This window comes from Cygnus olor, chromosome 17 (genome assembly GCF_009769625.2).
Source record: "Cygnus olor isolate bCygOlo1 chromosome 17, bCygOlo1.pri.v2, whole genome shotgun sequence".
Lineage (NCBI taxonomy): Eukaryota > Metazoa > Chordata > Aves > Anseriformes > Anatidae > Cygnus > Cygnus olor.
This window is the reverse complement of record NC_049185.1, coordinates 3,766,695-3,785,570: the sequence shown is the minus strand read 5'-3', so window position 1 is coordinate 3,785,570 and position 18,876 is coordinate 3,766,695. Positions and strand designations below refer to the sequence as shown.

Sequence of the window (18,876 nt, the reverse complement as noted above, 5' to 3'; positions counted from 1 at the left end):
AACCCAGAGAGACAAACAATCTGCTTTCACAGGATCCAGAGTATAAAACATGGTATCAGGAAGTTCAATTAGGTTAACAACAACAAAAAAAAATGCTTGAAAAGTTAGATTAGTTCCCAAGGAAGAAAATAACAATGAAGTTACCTTTGTATTTGTAACAAAGAGCTCCCACATGAATGCTACCAACTTTTCCTCTTCCATTTCTTTCACTGTTTTTTTACAGCCACCAGGGTCCCTAAGTGAAAACAATTTAATCAGTTTCTCATTTCAAGACTCCTTGTTTTATTACAACTTCTTTTAAAAAATGTAGTAAACATATAAGCTGTGATTATGCTACAGCCACAAGTGCAGATGAACCTAAAAACAACAAAGTCATTTTTGCAAGATATCACGCTTGTACTGGGTCAGATTATGCTCTCAACTTCCTCTGTGCAAGTACTGAAGAATCTTATCCAGTGTAGCCAGATTTCATGGATAGAAATGACAGGAGGGTCATACAAGTTTGATTTTTCAAAGCTGTTGGCAGAGCAAGGACCTGTACTAGTCCAAAAGCTTAAATGTTACATCATGTTGAAAAGGAAAATGTGAAAGCCGCAGCGCTTGCAGCTGTGGTATAGCAACAGGTCACTTCTGAGGTTGGCTCATTTATCATTCTGTCCCGATCTAATCAAAGGTTTTACAAAGCAGATTAGTGTTCTAAGCTTGTTTCCTTTGCCACATCTGAAAATCTTTTTGTGTGGACAGACAGTATGTGACCTAAATGCAAGCCTGATTTTTCATGGTTACTGCAAAATGAAGTACGTGTGTATGCATATCAGTTCAAGTAACTTTGAGGAAGAGGAGTGGTGGTTACAGACTGCAACAGAAAGCAGAAAGTATACAAGAGACAATACCACTTTTGAACCTGGAAATGAATCCAGAGTCTTTATACTCTGCTGTCAGCCTGTATTTGTGAGGTTTATTGACAAACTGTTCCTCTTATCCCAGTCTATTGGTCGTTCCTCATATGTAAGGGGTTGAAAAACCCATCTATGATACATGCTGGACTGGACTGATTCTCCTGTCTAATTTATCAGGCTAATTCTACATAATGCTACTCTGCCACTCTTGTTATATATAAATGCAATTTGTCTTGACTGAGAATATACAGAGAAAACAGAAGAGCTCTGCCCTGTAAATCAGAGCATAAACTGTTCAATGTTTTACCAAATACACACGAATAATCTAAAAACAAATTTATGTCAACATTGTTATATTTATTAACTAAAAGTGCTGAGAACTTAAATTATTATTTACTTCTAACAGCACAAAAATTCAGAAGCAACACAATGCAGTTTTGTTAGAAGTACCATCACCATCGTACCGTAATTGATAGAATAAAAACAGCCACTAAGTATCACGATCTAATAGCTGGTTTTGTTCTGTAATTATAACATTCCTGGAATTCCTGTTGTGTTCACTGGTATAACCCTCTAAAGAAGGCTCCAGGAATATGCATACATGTATTAATACATGTATTTAATTTTCATAATTATTAACAAAAGAAAGTAGGAAAGAAAACATAACTAAATTTGGTTGGGTCAACTCAGTATTTTCTGCTAGTTCTGCAACTTGCAACAATAGAGGACCATGCTGTGCTACTAATTTGACTGTACAACTCCCTGCTAACTGCATGGGGGCAACGTCAATGCAAAATTTGTTTATGCTGCATGGCATGGAATTAATAACATTTCACTCAAATATTACTTGAAATAAGAGAAACAACTATGTATAAAGGACAAAAGATTCCAAAACCCTTACTCCGAAGACTACTATGCATTACGCACATACATTGGATTCCAGCAGGTTAATATGGAATGCATCGAACTGTTGGATTCAAGGGTCAAAGCTTCCAAAAGCCAGTGTATGGCACACAGTTGTCGGAAAAGATGTTCACTATAAAGTGGAGAAACAAATGTGTTATGCTACAGTTAGGAAAACATAGATAGTCTAACAATAATAGCTCTTGTTGATAAAAGGCATTTCTGTAACAAATTGTTTATTGTCCCAGTGAATTCTGGACACCTCTTGAGGTTTTTGCAATGTTGATGCATATTTTTTGGTGGGAAATGTTCCAACAGACTTGCCTTTGTGATGTACTCAGTACTTTCATACCTATGAGGGTTCCAGGATTTATGACCTCACGATTTGGATTCTTATGGTTCTTTTGTGTGGGTTTTTTTTTTTTTGGATTCTACAGTAGCTTCTAAGGCTTTGCATCTGAGAAGAGGCAATGTGTTAGTTCAAAATGCCAGGCTGATCTTTTTCTGAACTAAGATTATCTTTAGCATTTTAACTTAGTCCACAGGCAAGTGTGAATATACAAAGGTACTTTTGGTGAGCAACAGGTTAATAAACAAAATAGTGTACACGATATGTGTACTGTCTTTTTCCTCTTTTTCCTAGGCCTACCTTTTTTCTTTTCTTTTTTTTTTTTAAACTAGACAAATTAAATATTAACTTTTACAGCCTTTCCTTAAGATAAGCCTTATCTCAAAAGCTATACCATATATGCAAATAAGTCAGAATTTTCTGAATCAAAATCTGGAGGGCAAACAATGTGTGTTTGTTCACATGCACCCACACAGGGTTTTCAGTAACTTATTAGGATTCAAACATTTACAAACGAAATTTAATAGTCGCTGAAGACTGATTATTTTGACTTACCCTCATGAAATTCTCAGGAATCACAGAATCATACAATGGTTTGGGCTGGAAAGGACCTTAAAGATCACCTAATCTTGTCCACCAGTTAAAGAGATGAATATGCATTATGGGTCTGTTTTGCTGTGAATTCCCCTGGTGTCCCACCAAGGAAAGTATGACATAAATCTGCCTTCAAATATACCTTTTTGCTTCAGGGGGTCTTGGAATCAGGACACTGGTATAAGCAGGAGTGAAAGACCGTAAGGTCATCTTTTTTTTCTTCTTCCCTGACTTCTTCAAGTGGTTGCCTTCTGTTAGAGAACAACTATAGGAAAGAACAGAATAGAGTTAAAAAAAGGAGTATGTGAAATGAAGACAGAACCAATAAAATCATTTACAGTGTTCACATCACCACATTCCCGCTCTCCTCCTCACATTTAAAAAAAATACTTAACTGTTTCTCTAAACTGGGGATTACCACACATATATTTTTAATATTGCTAATCAGATATTTACCAGAATGTATAATTATTCATAGTATGTTTACGATAACTTATAAATGTTATTATTTGTGTTTACATGTTTATACTACTACTTATTATTAGCAATTGAAGATTTATTTGAAACTGAATTTGGGTGCATGCACCCAGCACAAGAGGGACATGGACCTACTAGGAGTCCAGAGGAGGGCCATGAAGATGATCAAGGTTGCTGGAGCACCTCTCGTATGAAGGAAGAGAGTTGGGGATGCTCAACCTGGGGAAGAGAAGTCTCCAGGAATTCCAGCAACTTTCCAGTACCTAAAAGGGGACCTACAGGATAGCTGGGGAGGGACTTTTTGTCAGGGAACGTAGTGATAGGACAAGGGGGAATGGCTTTAAACATAAAAACCGGTAGATTTAGATTAGACATTAAGTTCTTTATTCAGAGGGTGGTGAGGCACTTTACATACGCTGCCCAGAGAAGCTCAGAATCCCTGGAAGTGTTTGAGGCCACGTTGGATGGGGCTTTGGGACACCTGGTATGGTGGGAGGTGTCCCTGCCTGTGGCAGGGGGATTGAATTTAGATGATCTTTAAGGTCTCTTCCAACCCAAACCATTCTATGATTCTATAATTTCTACAGAGCTATGTGAGAATGCTTTCAATCCCAAATTCATTCACTACATGTATGCTGACATTTATATCTTGAATTGAGATAAACGCTATGTCTTAAACCCATCTATACTATTAGAGAGCCTGTCTGGGAGCTTCCTGAAGATTCAGTGAGTGTCACAGGATGACATCTCTGACCTTATGCCGACATACGCAGCAGCTCTTAAAAGATCTGTCTTGGAAAGAGCTGAGAAGTGATAGAAAGCAGTTCCCTAAATCACTTACTGAATGCAAATCTTTGGTTTGGAGCCCTGACTTACTCCTTTGTGTCTGCACAGGAGGAAGGGCAGGGTCAGCCTCACAGCCGAAGTGACGGACTGCTTCCTCCAGTGATCTACCTATTCAGACCACACCTGAGTACAGAGCTGTTCTGCACTAGGACATGGATGCATGGATGGCTAAAATGTCAAGTCAAAGTGTGGGCCCAGTATGACACAGACAAGCCCGAACCTTTTATAGAACACGACATGACAACTCCCTAGTAATAAGGTACACATTTCACTGAGTTGTCTGCCAAATAAAAAGATATTTCTTTTCCTTACATTCAAGACTCTTTACTTTTTAAACCTTAAACACTTCAAAAATTGCCTTTAACCTGAGAACAAAAATTGTTGCTGATAACTCTGACAGAATGAAATTGTCTTATAGGAGCATACAGTCTGTCTGCAGACACTTTCTAAAGGGCTCTGGAAAAGCAGAATTTGCTCCTGCTAGTTTAATGATATGCTTCAATCTTTGCCATTTTTTACTTCCAAGGCCCAGATGTAGACACAAATGCACACTGTAACAAAGACATACTAGATAACCAGAAAGTTTGTTTTCCACAGGAAACAGAAAGGAATCAACAGAGAATCTCACACAACAATCACAAGAACTTAAAAATCACAGAAAGCAACCACATAAAGTTAGTGAGCACAGCATGCAGAGCTGAACGTGACCTTTTCTACAGACCTTTTGGTCTCTAAAGAATGAACAAATTACTTGTCAGTAAACAGGAGTATGCCATAACCTGTTTTTCAAAATACATTCCTCCGGGATGCTGAATCAGGTCCTCATGTCAAAAGCACCAGCTCATAGTTCAAAGGCAGCAAAAGTATATGAAAACCTCATATACCTTTCCAAAGCAGAGAGAGCATGATTATGGAGTTAGTGGAGATAAAATACAGCATCTGTTCAGAAATACAACACTTTTTGCCCACATCATGTCAAGACCACAATATGAAAAATAAGGAGAAATGCCTACAACTGACACAAACTCCAAGTCTCTATCACCTAAGCCAAGACAAGTGAAGGAGGCTTTTAAAACTGACAGTACATAGGGCTGTGTAAAGTAACTGTGTGCTGCAGAGAAGGAGTTAATGAAGACAAGAATAAACAGAACAACCTTCCAACGGTTCATCACTGCATTAAAAATTAGTATGATAGTCAAAGAAGCCAAAAAGAAAAGAGCAATAAGAGTGAAGCATGTCAGATATATCTGCAATAGTTTGCTTTCTCCTTCAGTGCAATTTAGAAGAGTGACTGAGTGGCACAGCTCTGTTACATGAGACAGGAGATCCACAGAGAAAATAGAACATGAAATACTGTAAGCTGGATAATAAATTAGTATAAAACTGAAATGATATTGGCCTTAAACAGGTGAGAGGTTAACTGAGAACTGGGTGGAGCGTGAGTCTTAAAGTTACATGCAGATTTCTTTAGCACAGACTTCCTAGATGGATGAACAATTGTGGATTAACATTTCCTTCCTCAAACTAAAGAAGTTTGAGGGTGTCAGCTTCCTATCGCCTACTACAAACTAGTAAATAATTGGAACAAGGGCTGGGGAGTGTGTCCCCCAAGCATTCAATTGCTACACATTTTCTAAAGCAGCAACTGTGAATAGTACATACAACACTGGCATGGGCATTTCAGCTCTATGTTCAGGGACCTTTTCTTTTACAGAGATCAGTGCAGCTCTACAGCTAACTAAGAAATGAACGAACACATTTATTATTTAGTCTAACAAAGGTATCTAAGAATCATAAAAACTGGCAGGTGTTCCTGCTGTCGCAAAAGAAATGTCTTAAAAAAAACCTCATTAAGTGAGGTAAGTATCTTCATTCAGATAACCTTAGCTAAATTTGTACTTATTAGAGATAACCAGAGCACATGAATTCCACGTACTTTGTTGTTCAGAACAACATGCCTGTTTTATGCTTCCTCAAATCACTCTCCCAACTTCTTCTTTGTAGTCCTGATGAACAACAGAATACTGGTACATACAGTGGGACTACTGTATACGCGTTGAAGTCCTCAATGGAATACCTATTCCTACTGAGTGGCACTTTGCTTCTACTTTGTCATGTGTTATGAAAAGAAACTTACCAAGTATGAAGCGCTCATATATTTAACACAGTTGATTAAATGTTATTTAATGCTATTTAATCAACTAGCATTTAATGCGATTAAATGCTAGAATTAAATGCTACAATTTACGTAATAGCAATAAAAAAGTCCCAGCAGGGACTTAGTATTTGCTTTTGTCTTGTAGAGGAAAAGAGGAAGGGGGAGACAGAAAATGCCTAGATCCATCACCGTGTCACACCTTCAGTGGAATCTGTGCCTATAAAACCATGCCAATAGTTTCAGCTCTTGAGAATGACTGAAGCTAGACATCATCTGTTAAAAAGTCATTTTGTGCTCCTCCAGCAATTTAACACTGCTTCAGAGACTTAACTTATTCCATGAAGTTCCTCATTTTTAAAGTCAGCACTGTGAAAGCTGGGAGTGAAGGAAGTTTCCACAACAGATAATGATCTGTATTTTTTATCTAGACTTTTTTTTTTTTCTTTTAAACTGCCTACCACTGCGGACAAATATGTGTAAAACATCACATAACTGGAGCTAACACCACATGGGTAAATTACATGGGACAGTCTGAATGAACAAAGGCACACCTGACAAGACCATGCATTCTTCTTTCACTTGTTTCAGTGTGTCCTCCTGTGCCACCCAACACATCCTGGAGTTGAGAAAATTCTCCATAACCCCCCCTAAATTTTGACATCTGATCATATTCTAATGACTTCCTATTAGAAATGTTGGCAGGTTTTAGAAAGCTTTACTCTAAAAATGAAATTAAACTCTCAATTAACATGTTAACATTTTGCTGTGTTTTAATCAGCACAGTGAAAATATTCAAGGATAGCAGGCTTACAGTGGCAACTTTTACTACTGTAGAGTTTGGGGTCTTTTTTTTTTTTTTTTTTTTAAAGCTATTTTTACAACTGACAAACAGCCTAGTACAGACATAAGATTAAAGTGGCTTTGTCAGTATTCACCCACAAGCCTGGAAGACTCTGCACTAGAAGGTTTTTTGTTGTTGTTGTTTTTACTGCTAGAAGAAGCCATTTCTACATAAAGATAATTTTGTCTGTATGACTATACCTTCATAAAGGAAAGAGGAATGTTAAATCTTTTTAGGTCAGCCCTGCTATGTCTAAACAGAAGCAAATAAATGCCTTCAATGATCTGAATCATCACAATAATAAAGGCAATGATATTTTTCATATGTGCAATATTTTTTTTCCTGTGCAATAAATGTGGATTATCTGAGTTACGGATGATAGAACAGTTACATACGAAAACGAATAATAAGCACTGAGTTTACAAAAGGCTTTCTGGGAGGTTATGTATTCAAGAATTTATTTTCATTAAATAATCCTGTTTACCTGAAATGTTTATGTGGCCTTCATTATCCTAGGCTCACAGTGCTTCACAGAGCCATTTAAAAACATGGTTGTAGGTGACTTGGTTAAGGTAAGAAGAAAGTTTTAGATAATGCAGATAGAGGCAAAACTTCCAAAATACTTTGACCTCTATACCCTATACCTTTTCTCCTTCTGTAACACCATTTATTTTTCAGTAACATGCTATTATTTTCTCATCTTTTCTAGCTATTCAGCTAGTGACCATTTAGAACACTAGATATTAAACATGACTCTAGCAAATATGATACTTTTCTGTTTGAAAACTCTCAGCCTGTCTGTGCTATTTATCTGTGTTTTTTTTGTGTGTGTTTGGTTGGTTATTTGGACTGGGTTTCAAACTAACAGGAAAAAAAATCTTTTTTTTTTTTAATAACAGTTATAAATTGTCAGCTCACTTTGTGACTAGGGTCTGACTGCATCTCGGATGACTCTGGAGACTGAATTCTCCAAGTTGAGAGTCAGCTCATGAAAGACAGGTGGATGAGAGGAAGCCAGTACCTAGGTTGGACAAAAGCCACAGCAAACTGTTGAGGAAAGCATAGTTAACTGCAGTCCTAACTCATAATGGCAACATCGTGCTGTGACTTCCTGGGAAATCTTTTATAGAAGTCAGGCATACTGGCATTACAATGCTGTATTGATTTTTAGAACAAACTCCAAATCCATTTTGATCATCAGATTAGCCTCTGCCTCTCGTTAGTCTTTTTATCTTCAGATAAAACTGAAGTTGGAAGTACTGGGGACATAGAGCCAGCCATGGAAAACTGTTAGATGTGAATGAGCTTTTGATGCAAGCTCTGGAATAGCCATTCTGTCCTGCTGAGCAAGTATTTAATTATTTCACCACCTAGTGAGGATTGAGAGATGGAAGACAAGTAGAACATCACAACAAGCATTAGAGGTGCACTGAAGAGATCAGACTGAGGCAAAGGATTGAAACCTATCTAATGGAGAGAAAACCAGAGGAAGCTGGTAATAGGACTGAACTAGCCAAGAAACACATTCTGCAAGCCAAGCCACTTATTCTGCATGCAATTCTTTATTATTCTTAGTTCTGTGGTCCTATTTTGGGGACAAAAGCATGCCAAATTCTCACCAGACCTCCTCCTCTTCTCCTCAGAGAATCAGTTCTAAGTTGGCTCTGAAACCTTTCCCGAGTTCAAATGACCTTCCACCTTCCAAACTTACCCCTTTTTAACAGTGCCTCAAACATTTTTTGTTCCATGCTCGTTAAGTTCAGACGTATTCACACAGATTTTTAAGCATTTTTTCTTTTAGTTCACACAAGTAGTAATATTCTGGCTCAATACCAAGTAATGACAGAAACTAGAGATTGTTACTTTTTAAAATCACTGACCTTGGACTACCAAAAGCTCTCTGAGTTGACTTACGTGCTTATTTCTTCCTCTGACTCCTCTGGATCCGAGAAATATGTGGGTGGCTGGAAATCAGTTCCCCATCTCATTCCCTGAGCCTGCTGTTCGTTCAGTATGTTCTTCCTCTCCAGTGATTCTTGGTGAAGTATATGGAAGTATGCTCCACCTTTCTTCACAGCATTGACATGATGCCTGCCAAAAATCATCATAATTTGGCCAGTGTACTAAAGACACATTAGAAAATTAATTTCTATGCAGCCCACCAACTGCACTTTTAACAGATTTCACATTCTTCTATATTCAACAACAGTATTTCTTTCTGCAATATGATAGAGGACAACAATTCCCCAATATGAACTGGGAGATCTTTCCATTATCTCTTTCAGCACAGGTTAACTATTCAATGTTGGAGGTTAACTACCGAACTCAGGATACCACTATGTCCGCTACTTGAGTTAAAAACTACCTGACTCATTCTAATTTACAGCAGCCAATTGACCACTGGGCCCCTCACTGTCTTAACTCAGTTGTCAGCAGCTGACAGGCAGTACCCTGAAGCTACCTGTTAGCTGCTAAATTCCACTTGCTGTCAGAAGGCTGAATTGTTAGTCAAAGGGAAGCTGCCAGAGAAGGCAGTAAGTGAGCTGAAGACAACAGGAAGCGTATTACTGCAAGAGAAGGAAATGAAGAAACCATAATGCACTCCTTAGAGGATGATAACAGAGACAAAAAAAAGAAAAGGTGAGCTGGGGAGGAAAAGGTGTATGGCACACCACCACTTATTAACGTGTTACCTAGAATGTAGCAGATGATCTAAGTCAGACAAGGGCATGCTATTCAAGCATGGGATGGGGCCCTTTAAATTAAGGCATTGCTGACTTTTGAATTAAGTGTCATCAGGCAGTATTGATTCTTTCAAAAACAATCTAGTCTTGAAAGCTGGGTCTTGTTTCTTTTACTGAGAAGTAATACACCCCCCTCCCCTCCTTTTATTAGCGGAGATGCATTAAAGCACCTGAAGATCATATAGGGTACACATTTCAGGAACGAATTAACTAATTCTCAGGTGGAACCGTTTACTCCCTCCTTGCTTCCCTTGATGAAAAACCACTTGCACAATTTAATGGTTTTGGGACTGGGTTTTGTAAACTTTAAGTCCAGCAATCACAAATGCAAGTCTGAACACCTTTCATTTTCAGATAGATGGCAACCCAACTGCTAGATATTTCTATGCTAAAAAAATAAAATAAAATGAGACAATAAATGTCCCTGACAAGAGATACTGCATACTTTAGAAAAACATGAGGATTTCAGAGCTTTGTCAGACTGGATTGTCTTTTTTCTTCCACAAGAACTTAGTATTTTGTATAACAGACACACCTCAGAATACTAGAAAATGTTTAGTAACTGCAAACTCCTGCTTTCTGATCTTTTCCAGTAGTTCTCATGCTCTCCCTTTTCTCCCAGCCATCAAGATACTTATATGTTAAAAGATTTTTTTCCCTCCATAGTGCTTAGGGAACAATAGGGAACAATAAAGTTATTTCATGAATCAAAGATAACTGATAAAGATATATAATTATAAACTAGAAAGGATTTGTTTGTTTCTTTTTACATTAACAGCCATAACCAGTACTACCAGAGAAAGATGTATAAGTGGCAAAGTGCAATCAGTATAATTTTTTAATGCTTATCTAATGCATTTAATATATGTATAACAAAATCAATGATCACTCTCATATACCAATAGGAACAAGAAAAGTTACGCATGCTTGTGAATGAACATTGAGTCTGTGACTTCCTTGAAGTCTCAGGTATCACAAAAAGTAGCTCTACAGTCTCTAAGTAAAGCCCTCTCATAACTCCATAGGATTATTTCTGGCATATTTGTGAATTACTCCGAAGGTTCATGGACTCTTTTTAGGAAAACATTAAAATAAACCCAAGCTTAAAATATAGAGGTGGCAAGTGTACTTTTCTGCACTGTAGATTTATAGTGTATTGCTGAAACAGGACATCATATATTTCTGCATTTTAATTCTGGCATCAGGATACCCTGTTTGTACAATAACTTCATAAATTTAGCTATGTTGCCTATTTGACAAGTTGGTGAGAATCATTCATTAAAATACAATCAAGATAAAATTTGGCATACATTTATTAAAGTAACTGAGTATCAGTCAACTGTAGTCACAACACAGATTTTCAACTGTTTCAGATAAAAGGCTGTCTTATTTTTTAAGTTAATATCTTTGTCAGTATGAAAATTAAAGGAGTTTCCTGAGCAGTGATAATGTACCATTGAATACTTCATTTTTTTCAACAGGAAATTATTATAGATAAGCATCAATGACATGCACAAAGGAATGGCCCAGTAGTGTACTACACATAAAGAAAACTGTTACAAGTTTGGTACGATTATGTACTTATTAAATTACTCTTCAATTTACTCTTTAGGGACTAAAGGTGATCAGTTAATTGGAATACAAAGCCATTGAAGTATCGGGGAGTTGAACTTCTACTGCTGATATGTGACTCTTGGTACCTTTCTTTGAGCAATAAATGACTCACAAAAACAAAAGGATATCATATATTTATCTTAATCATAATTTAGGTGCTAGACTAACATTAAGAAGCTATAATAATAATACCAGAAACCTTGCCATTAGGGTAAAGACAAGCTAGATATTTTCCAGTTTTTTTACATTCTGTTTAAATATATCTTATTTAAGTGCACCGCTCATCTTCACTAAGTTCAAAGGAATCATACTAAGGATCTATTTGTCCCAGAAAATCAAGATCTACAGTTAACAACCACCTCACATTTACTTTGCATGCAAACAGGTTCTGTGGGAGGTGATTTACTAAATGAATGATATATACTCCTGAACATGTGATGCCAAGTTCTTGCTCAGATAAGCTGGTGTAACTCCAGCCTGAACAGACCTGCTGGAAAGAAGGGCAGAAGGTTGCATTACCATGTGGCTGCTCATCTATTAAGCAGCTGTATTCAGTGCAGCAGGTGGTGTTACTGGGGACACCTGAGTCTCATTAATTCTTCCTGCTAGTCTTCCCCCATCCCATTCCCGAGGTGCAAAGAAATAGCAGTCTCTATGTACCAGCTTGATTCTTCCTCTAAGGCCTCACATTATAATCATGGTGAATAAAAATTGAGTTGTGAGCTGTAAGGAAAATAACTATTTATCTATCAAACAATTACTACATATGCTTTGATCATGGAAATTGTTAGTCACTGTTTCATAAAACAGCTTATATAATTTTCTTATCTTAATGGTTACAGCCTTCATATCAATAAAGCTAATGACAGAACATCTCCTGCTCCAGACACTGTACAGTAGGCATTTAGCCTCTTCCAGAGGCTTATAGCCAATTGCAAATATAAATAAAACCAATGTCGCTTTACTCTAAAAGCCACTGAAAGCACATGCTTTCTAAATGCCATTTCCTTTCATTTCATAAAAGCATTTCAATTTGCAACTGCAACAACTCCCTACAAACCCAGTAAAAGCTTCTGGGCACAAGACCAGATTCTGCTGAGGGTGTTGCAAGGTGAATGGCAGCTGGGAACTGCCGAACTTTTAGCAGTTGTGACAAATTCAATAAGAGCTAAGGCTTCTCAAATGAAAAGCAAGTGCAATTTTATGCACACTGCCACTTTAAGGCATGCTGAGTGAATAATTTCTATAGCAGAAAAAGTAATACAACCCATATCTATACAAAACAGCACAGGAAGCAGTAACTTGGGAACTACAGTAAAGACAGCTAAATTGTATGCAGCATTCTGAATGTTACAGACTAAACCCATGAATTAAAAAACAGCACAAGTCTTCTTAATGAAAACTTTGAATTATCTGCAGCCATGCCATCATAAGCTGGGATCCTATCAAAACCCTCAAATGAGGCCGATGAGCGGCTAGATCCTGAAGAATTCAAAGAAATATCCACAGAAGGAAGTGGTGAGAGCAGTTCATGTGTATTAAACACTTCATGTGTATTTAAAATTAAAATCTATGCCTTAGCCTAGGCAGCACTGTGGTAGCGGACAGGCTATCTTCTTGAACTTAAAATGAGATGGAAGTTCTGACTACCTGAAGTCATTAAGAATCCCATAGCAATCTCTGCAGGTGCACAAGTGTTAATGCCTGCATTCTCATCAGATTTCAGCTGATTAAATGTTACTGTCCTGACAGCTGTTTCAGTTGGAATAGGACACTTCTTTTTTTTTTAATCATTCCAGTTCCCCAAAATATTATGTAGTGTGTATGTGCAATAACACATCAGTCTTCATTTGAGCAGTTGCTGCATCCTAATAGCTGAAGCAATTCTAATATGTCCTCTAACTGTCTGACAAGGTGCTGTAAAGCTTAAATAGTATCCATAAAACAGCAGGAAGTGCGGAGATAAAAGAAAATCCTTATGACACATTACTGTTCTCATTTACAAAGCACACAGAACAACAAGAGAGTAAACTCCACATTTGTTGTAAACTGTCAACACTGATACAAATTCACACCAGTGAAGAACCTGTTCCATTCTCAGTAAATACTGGATCTGCTGACTATTCCACTCAATTCTTTAGTGCCCTTACATTCAGTATGGTAATGCATATGTATCTATGCCTGTATGTCCCTAAGTTATTTATTAAGAGTGCTTTACACATTTGGGATCTTAAAGAAGTAAGACAGTCTCATTGAAAATGAGAATTAGTGCACTCTTCACTTAAAGTATAGTCGGAGAGTTATTAAAAAGTGCTTGCATGACCCCCCTTCTTAAATTACCAAAAGCCACAAGTGGTGAGCCTCTTCTTGAGCTCTATCTACATGGCATTTAGGTCATGTCCTGAAGTCTCATCTTGTGGGCAGAAAAAGCTTGCAAGTATTCACAATTAATATATAGATACTAATGTAAATTAATTAAGAATTCTGGTTTGGTAGTGTTTATAGCCAAATTACAGAGAAGCAACTGTATATAAGGCAACAGAGAACCAGGAACACAATGCTTACTACTCCTACTTAATGTCTGAGTAACCACACAGTAAGAAACTAATAGGTAAATATTCATACATCTAATCTTCTTAAATTCAGTAAAAAAAAAAACAAAAAACATAATTACATTAAGTTCTATTAAATGTGGTTACTAACCCACAGAAACTCAGACATATGTTATCATTTACCATACTGAACCATTAACCATTCTGGAAAGGAACTAAAGTGGTACCACATCAATATCTGGCTTGAACAACTGAAGGCATGGATACAATCTGGAATACCCAGATTATTTCAGATGTAGATTTCTGTTTTATCCTCCTGAAGATGAGTACAATACTCTGTACTCAAACATGTTTGTTAAAAAAACAAACACACACACCAAAAAAAAAAACCAACAAAAACAGGCTCTGCATAAAAGTGATGATGCATATTTTCAAATGAAAATCTGAGTATGAAGTCATGAAACAAAATAAAACATGAATAAATTTGTGGTATGTTCACAGACTGCAAGAAGAAATAAAGATCTTCTAGTCAAAACAACATAACACTATTATAAAAGATGTGACATACATTTAAAGATAATTTGGAGTGGTTTTCAATTAACTACAAAGACATTAAATAAAATGAAAATGCTGCTTCCCCTGTGAAGTGAGGAGAGGTTCTCTAATGTGGAAAAACGCAATCATGTTTGGCTACCTGGAGGTACAAAGTAATATACAAAAGATCTTATTTTTACATGTAAATGTGTTCTGAACCTAGAAAGAATGAAGGGTAGCAATTTCACTTTTAAGAAGCCGCAGAACACAAGAACATGCAACCACCACTTCTGGAAGTATATACAGGCCCTTCTCCAGTTGCACTGTGCTGTAAATTCTATTCTTGCTGATTTTGGTGATGAAAAAGTTGCATGCAGGATGCAGGTACGTTTAGGTTTCCAGCTCCTGGTGTCTCTGGAGAAGTACATAAACTAAGGTCAGTGGGGGAAGTAATTACAGAGCAACACAGAGAAGATAGTTTTGTACTGATGAAGGGAAGAAAAATTTGTCAATTTCGAGGCTTTGCTTCAAATTCTTCTCCCAAAAGCTTTGGGGAAACGATTACTTAAACTTCAGAAGGAAAGGAAAAAAGTCATCTGAAGATTTTTAGGCTCACTTTTTTTTTTTTCTTTTTCCTGTAAGAATGTACAATAACAACTTTAAGTTTTTAAGTTCATGTTACCCATAAAAACTCACTTCTTCTTAAGTGGAACTCCAGTGAGGTCCCGACCCACTTAGAAATACTGTTGGTTCAGGATATTCACATGAAAGTAGAATCTACTCCTCACAATCTAGCATCTTAACTTACCACACAAAGGTATTCACAGAACAATGACATTTACTACTAAATAATGGAAAACCCATTTTAAGTGGTAGCTTTGTTCAAACATTGTCACAATGTGTCATTTTTTGTCACAATACAAGCAATGAGACTGTCATGTTTAGGTGGTAAAATCTAATACGCAATGAACTATTTCCACTTACACATTTTCAAATAACAAACATATTTTTGCACTAGAAGAAAGGAGATTGAGACTCAAATGAACAGCCTGGAAAGACAGAAATGTTGATGGGAATAGCAGTCTTTCCAGTGATTGATGATAGAGATAATGATTCATACATCCATACACTTAAATGGATGTCTTTGGCCATGACTGCTGTCTAATTAATGTGAGCCATCACTCATGTAAAGAAAATTTTTGCTTCTGGAAAAAAAAATGCTGCAAACTGCCAGCAGTGACAGTGCTAGAAACATGCCAATTAGAGTGATTTCTGCCAAGCACCAAAAGGGCACACAACACTGGTTTCCAAGCAACTGACATTAGGAAGTATTAAGTACACTGGAAAGTAATATTGGCAGATAGACATTGCACCTTCTCAGTTCTGCCTGACTTTTTTGGTTTGTAACTACGGTCTTCTCTCCACTCTCACATGCTCCACTGAATCATTTAGTAATCCATACACATTAATGAATGCCAATATATCAGAATCTCCACTGAAGTTTTCTTTGCCTGTATACATTAAAACAGGGTTGGTATAGATTAACAGGTAAGGACGGTCAAGATTCATAACCAAAATTCCAAACGCAACTCATTTCTTCCCTTTTAAAGTCTTCCCATAGTAGCTACCTTTTCAATCACAAAATTCAAGTGGCTTTGTATTAAAAAGCATCCAAAGACAGCCAGTTACAAAGCCAGTAGCAGGAAGAGAAGTAGCCAAAACAGCTCTCAGGATATGTCAGTCTAATTGCTGTTGCAGGCATAAAGAATGCATTAGTAGAGCCTGAGCTTTCAGCAGACTGACTTTTAGAGATCTGCCTTCAGGAAACTTGAACCACATTAAAGAAACATGCAGTTTCTAATTTAAAACATAAAAATCAGCCACTGGAATACTGCAAAATTGCCAGTAGTTTGACATTTAGTTTTATTCAACTAACACTACTAGAACAGAGGCAGGGGAGCCAATTTTCTTCAAACTATCGGAAATGCAGTACGTCTACAGAGGCTTGGCACATCCATTTTGCAAATAAAGGCTTGAGTGGCTCACAAAATGGCATGAACTCCTTCCCTTTGGGCTTGTAGCTCAAAGCTGTCGATTCCTAGGCATTACTGACTAAGGATGACCATAACATGTCATTTTTACATGGGTACCAGTGCTTAGATAAGTCACCACACGTGCAGTTGTTGTCATCTTACGTTGACAGAGGTAAGGTCCATTTTTTTCAATTTTTTTCTGATACTACGTATCATAACCACAAGCTATCTTACTGGTATAGTTGGAAGCCATAGAAAACACCTGCAATTTGTGATAATAGAAGTGCTTCAATTTAAAGAAAATAGACACACTTACTGAAGTAAACACATTTTTTCCTCTCCCATTTTCTTTGCCAAAAGTGAGCTAGAGTGCACTGGCAAAGCAGTCACATCACCTCTGCTTCCTTTCCCATGTAGTTTGGTCAGCCTTGTTAGACTAAATCTAAAAAATACTTCTGCTTTTCAAGATGTAGCTCTGTTTCATGAGAAGTAACTATTTAGTCTAAACTCATTTAATTTCCTCTACAATGTGTATCTTCCTCCCAAGTTGAAGGCGGACTTTAAGTTAACATAGGATCAGAATCATCCTTCAATACATCTATTTCTATCCAATGGCAGAAGTAGTCTAGGGGGACTGGGCTTCCAATTCAGAAAGCTCAGGTAAATGTCTCATTCTAGATGAAACAAATTCAGGCCCATGCCTACAGTCAGGTATTTAAACTGCAAATCCACCAGTACAGTGACCTTCTAATAGGCTACTCTATCCCTGTGCACCTCAGTGCATATCCTCAGCCTTGCCAAAGAGCGGAACTGGGATGTATTAATCAGTTCGTGCAGGGAAGAGGAACACAAGGACAGCAGTCTGGCAGCCTGCCCTATTTGTAGACCTTAGGTGAAAAGAGACTTTCAAAAACATTATCCCTCTTCTCACCTTTCTTGGCATCAAAAAAATCTGTATTTCTACCTCGTTCGGGGGTCAGTGAATATAATTACCAATAGCCTGGCAATCCGTTTATCAGAAGGACTTAACTGAGGCAGAAAGAAGAAAAACAAGAAAACATTTGTCTCCTTAATGGAATTGAGATGTTTCCTTTGTAACACATTCTGTTGGGTCCTGTTTCCAGTTGCTTTCACATTTTGTGCCTCCTTTTTACACAAAGATAATATTTTCAAGTAGTCTCATTTTAAGCAATATATTTATTTTTAAGCTCTACTTTTTGTGGTGATGTTTAATAACGAGTATTTTCAGCACACTTGCATGGTCTTTCTGGCTGAGTTAGCTCACAGAAGTGATTTATGGCTACCTGCTTTTATTTTGTATTAATGACTACAAGCCTCCAATGCTTTGGTAATCTTTTTTTTTTGCTGTGTAAGTGTTCCTACATCTTGCTACAATTTATGATTAGTTACGAAGACCTCTACTTTCTTGGTTCTCATACAATACATCCTCATGCAGCTGTGGATTACTTAACATTATTTCTGGATCACATTTACAGATGTCATTGCAACAAAGCAATAAAGAAGTATCTCCTTCAAAGCTGAATGTCATTTCAAAGTGGCTGTACTTCTTCAGTTTTCCTTGTCTTAGTAAAAAATAGCAATAGAATATTTCCTCTTGTAGAAATGAAAATATAACCATTAGATCAAAGCTAAAGATATTTCAACATCTTATCAGTGACAGACTGCGACTGAGTGCACCCCCAGCAAATGTGCAGATGATACCAAGCTGAGTGGTGCAGTGAATACAACAGAAGGAAGGGATGCCATCCAAAGGGACCTGGACAGGCTGGAGAAGTGGGCCCACGTGAACCTAATGAGGTTCAGCAAGTCCAAGTGCAAGGTGCTGCACCTGGGTTGGGGTAATCCCAGACATGAGTACAGACTAGGAGAAGAACTCATGGAGAACAGCCCTGCTGAAAAGGACTTGAGGATTCTGGGAGACAAAAAGCTCGACATGAGCCAGCAGAGTGTGCTGGCAGCTCAGAACAACTGCATCCTGGGCTGCATCAACAGAGGAGTGGGCAGCAGGTCATGGGAGGTGACTGTCCCCCTCTGCTCTGCCCTCATGAGGCCCCACCTGGAGTGCTGTGTCCAGAGCTGGGGCACCCAGCACAAGAAGGATGTGGACCTTATAGAGCAGGTCCAGAGGAGTGCTACAGAGATGACCATAGGGCTAGAACACCTCTCTTATGAAGAAAGAGAGCTGGATGTTCAGCCTGGAGAAGAGAATGCTCAGGGGTGACTTTATCAAGGCCTCCCAGTACTTAAAGGGGGCTTACAAAAAAGATGGAGAGTGACTTTTTACACAGGCAGATAGTGATAGGACAAGGGG

General features: G+C 37.7%; 1 protein-coding gene across 1 annotated transcript in view; it reads right to left on the bottom strand.

Annotated features, from left to right (window-relative positions):
* The window catches only part of CCDC60 (coiled-coil domain containing 60), a 46,752-nt gene that overhangs the window by 11,848 nt on the left and 16,028 nt on the right, over positions 1–18,876 (bottom strand). The window contains 4 exon segments of the mRNA XM_040577570.1: positions 145–235; positions 1,831–1,935; positions 2,888–3,010; positions 8,982–9,158. Coding sequence (XP_040433504.1) covers positions 145–235; positions 1,831–1,935; positions 2,888–3,010; positions 8,982–9,158 — 496 coding nt within the window.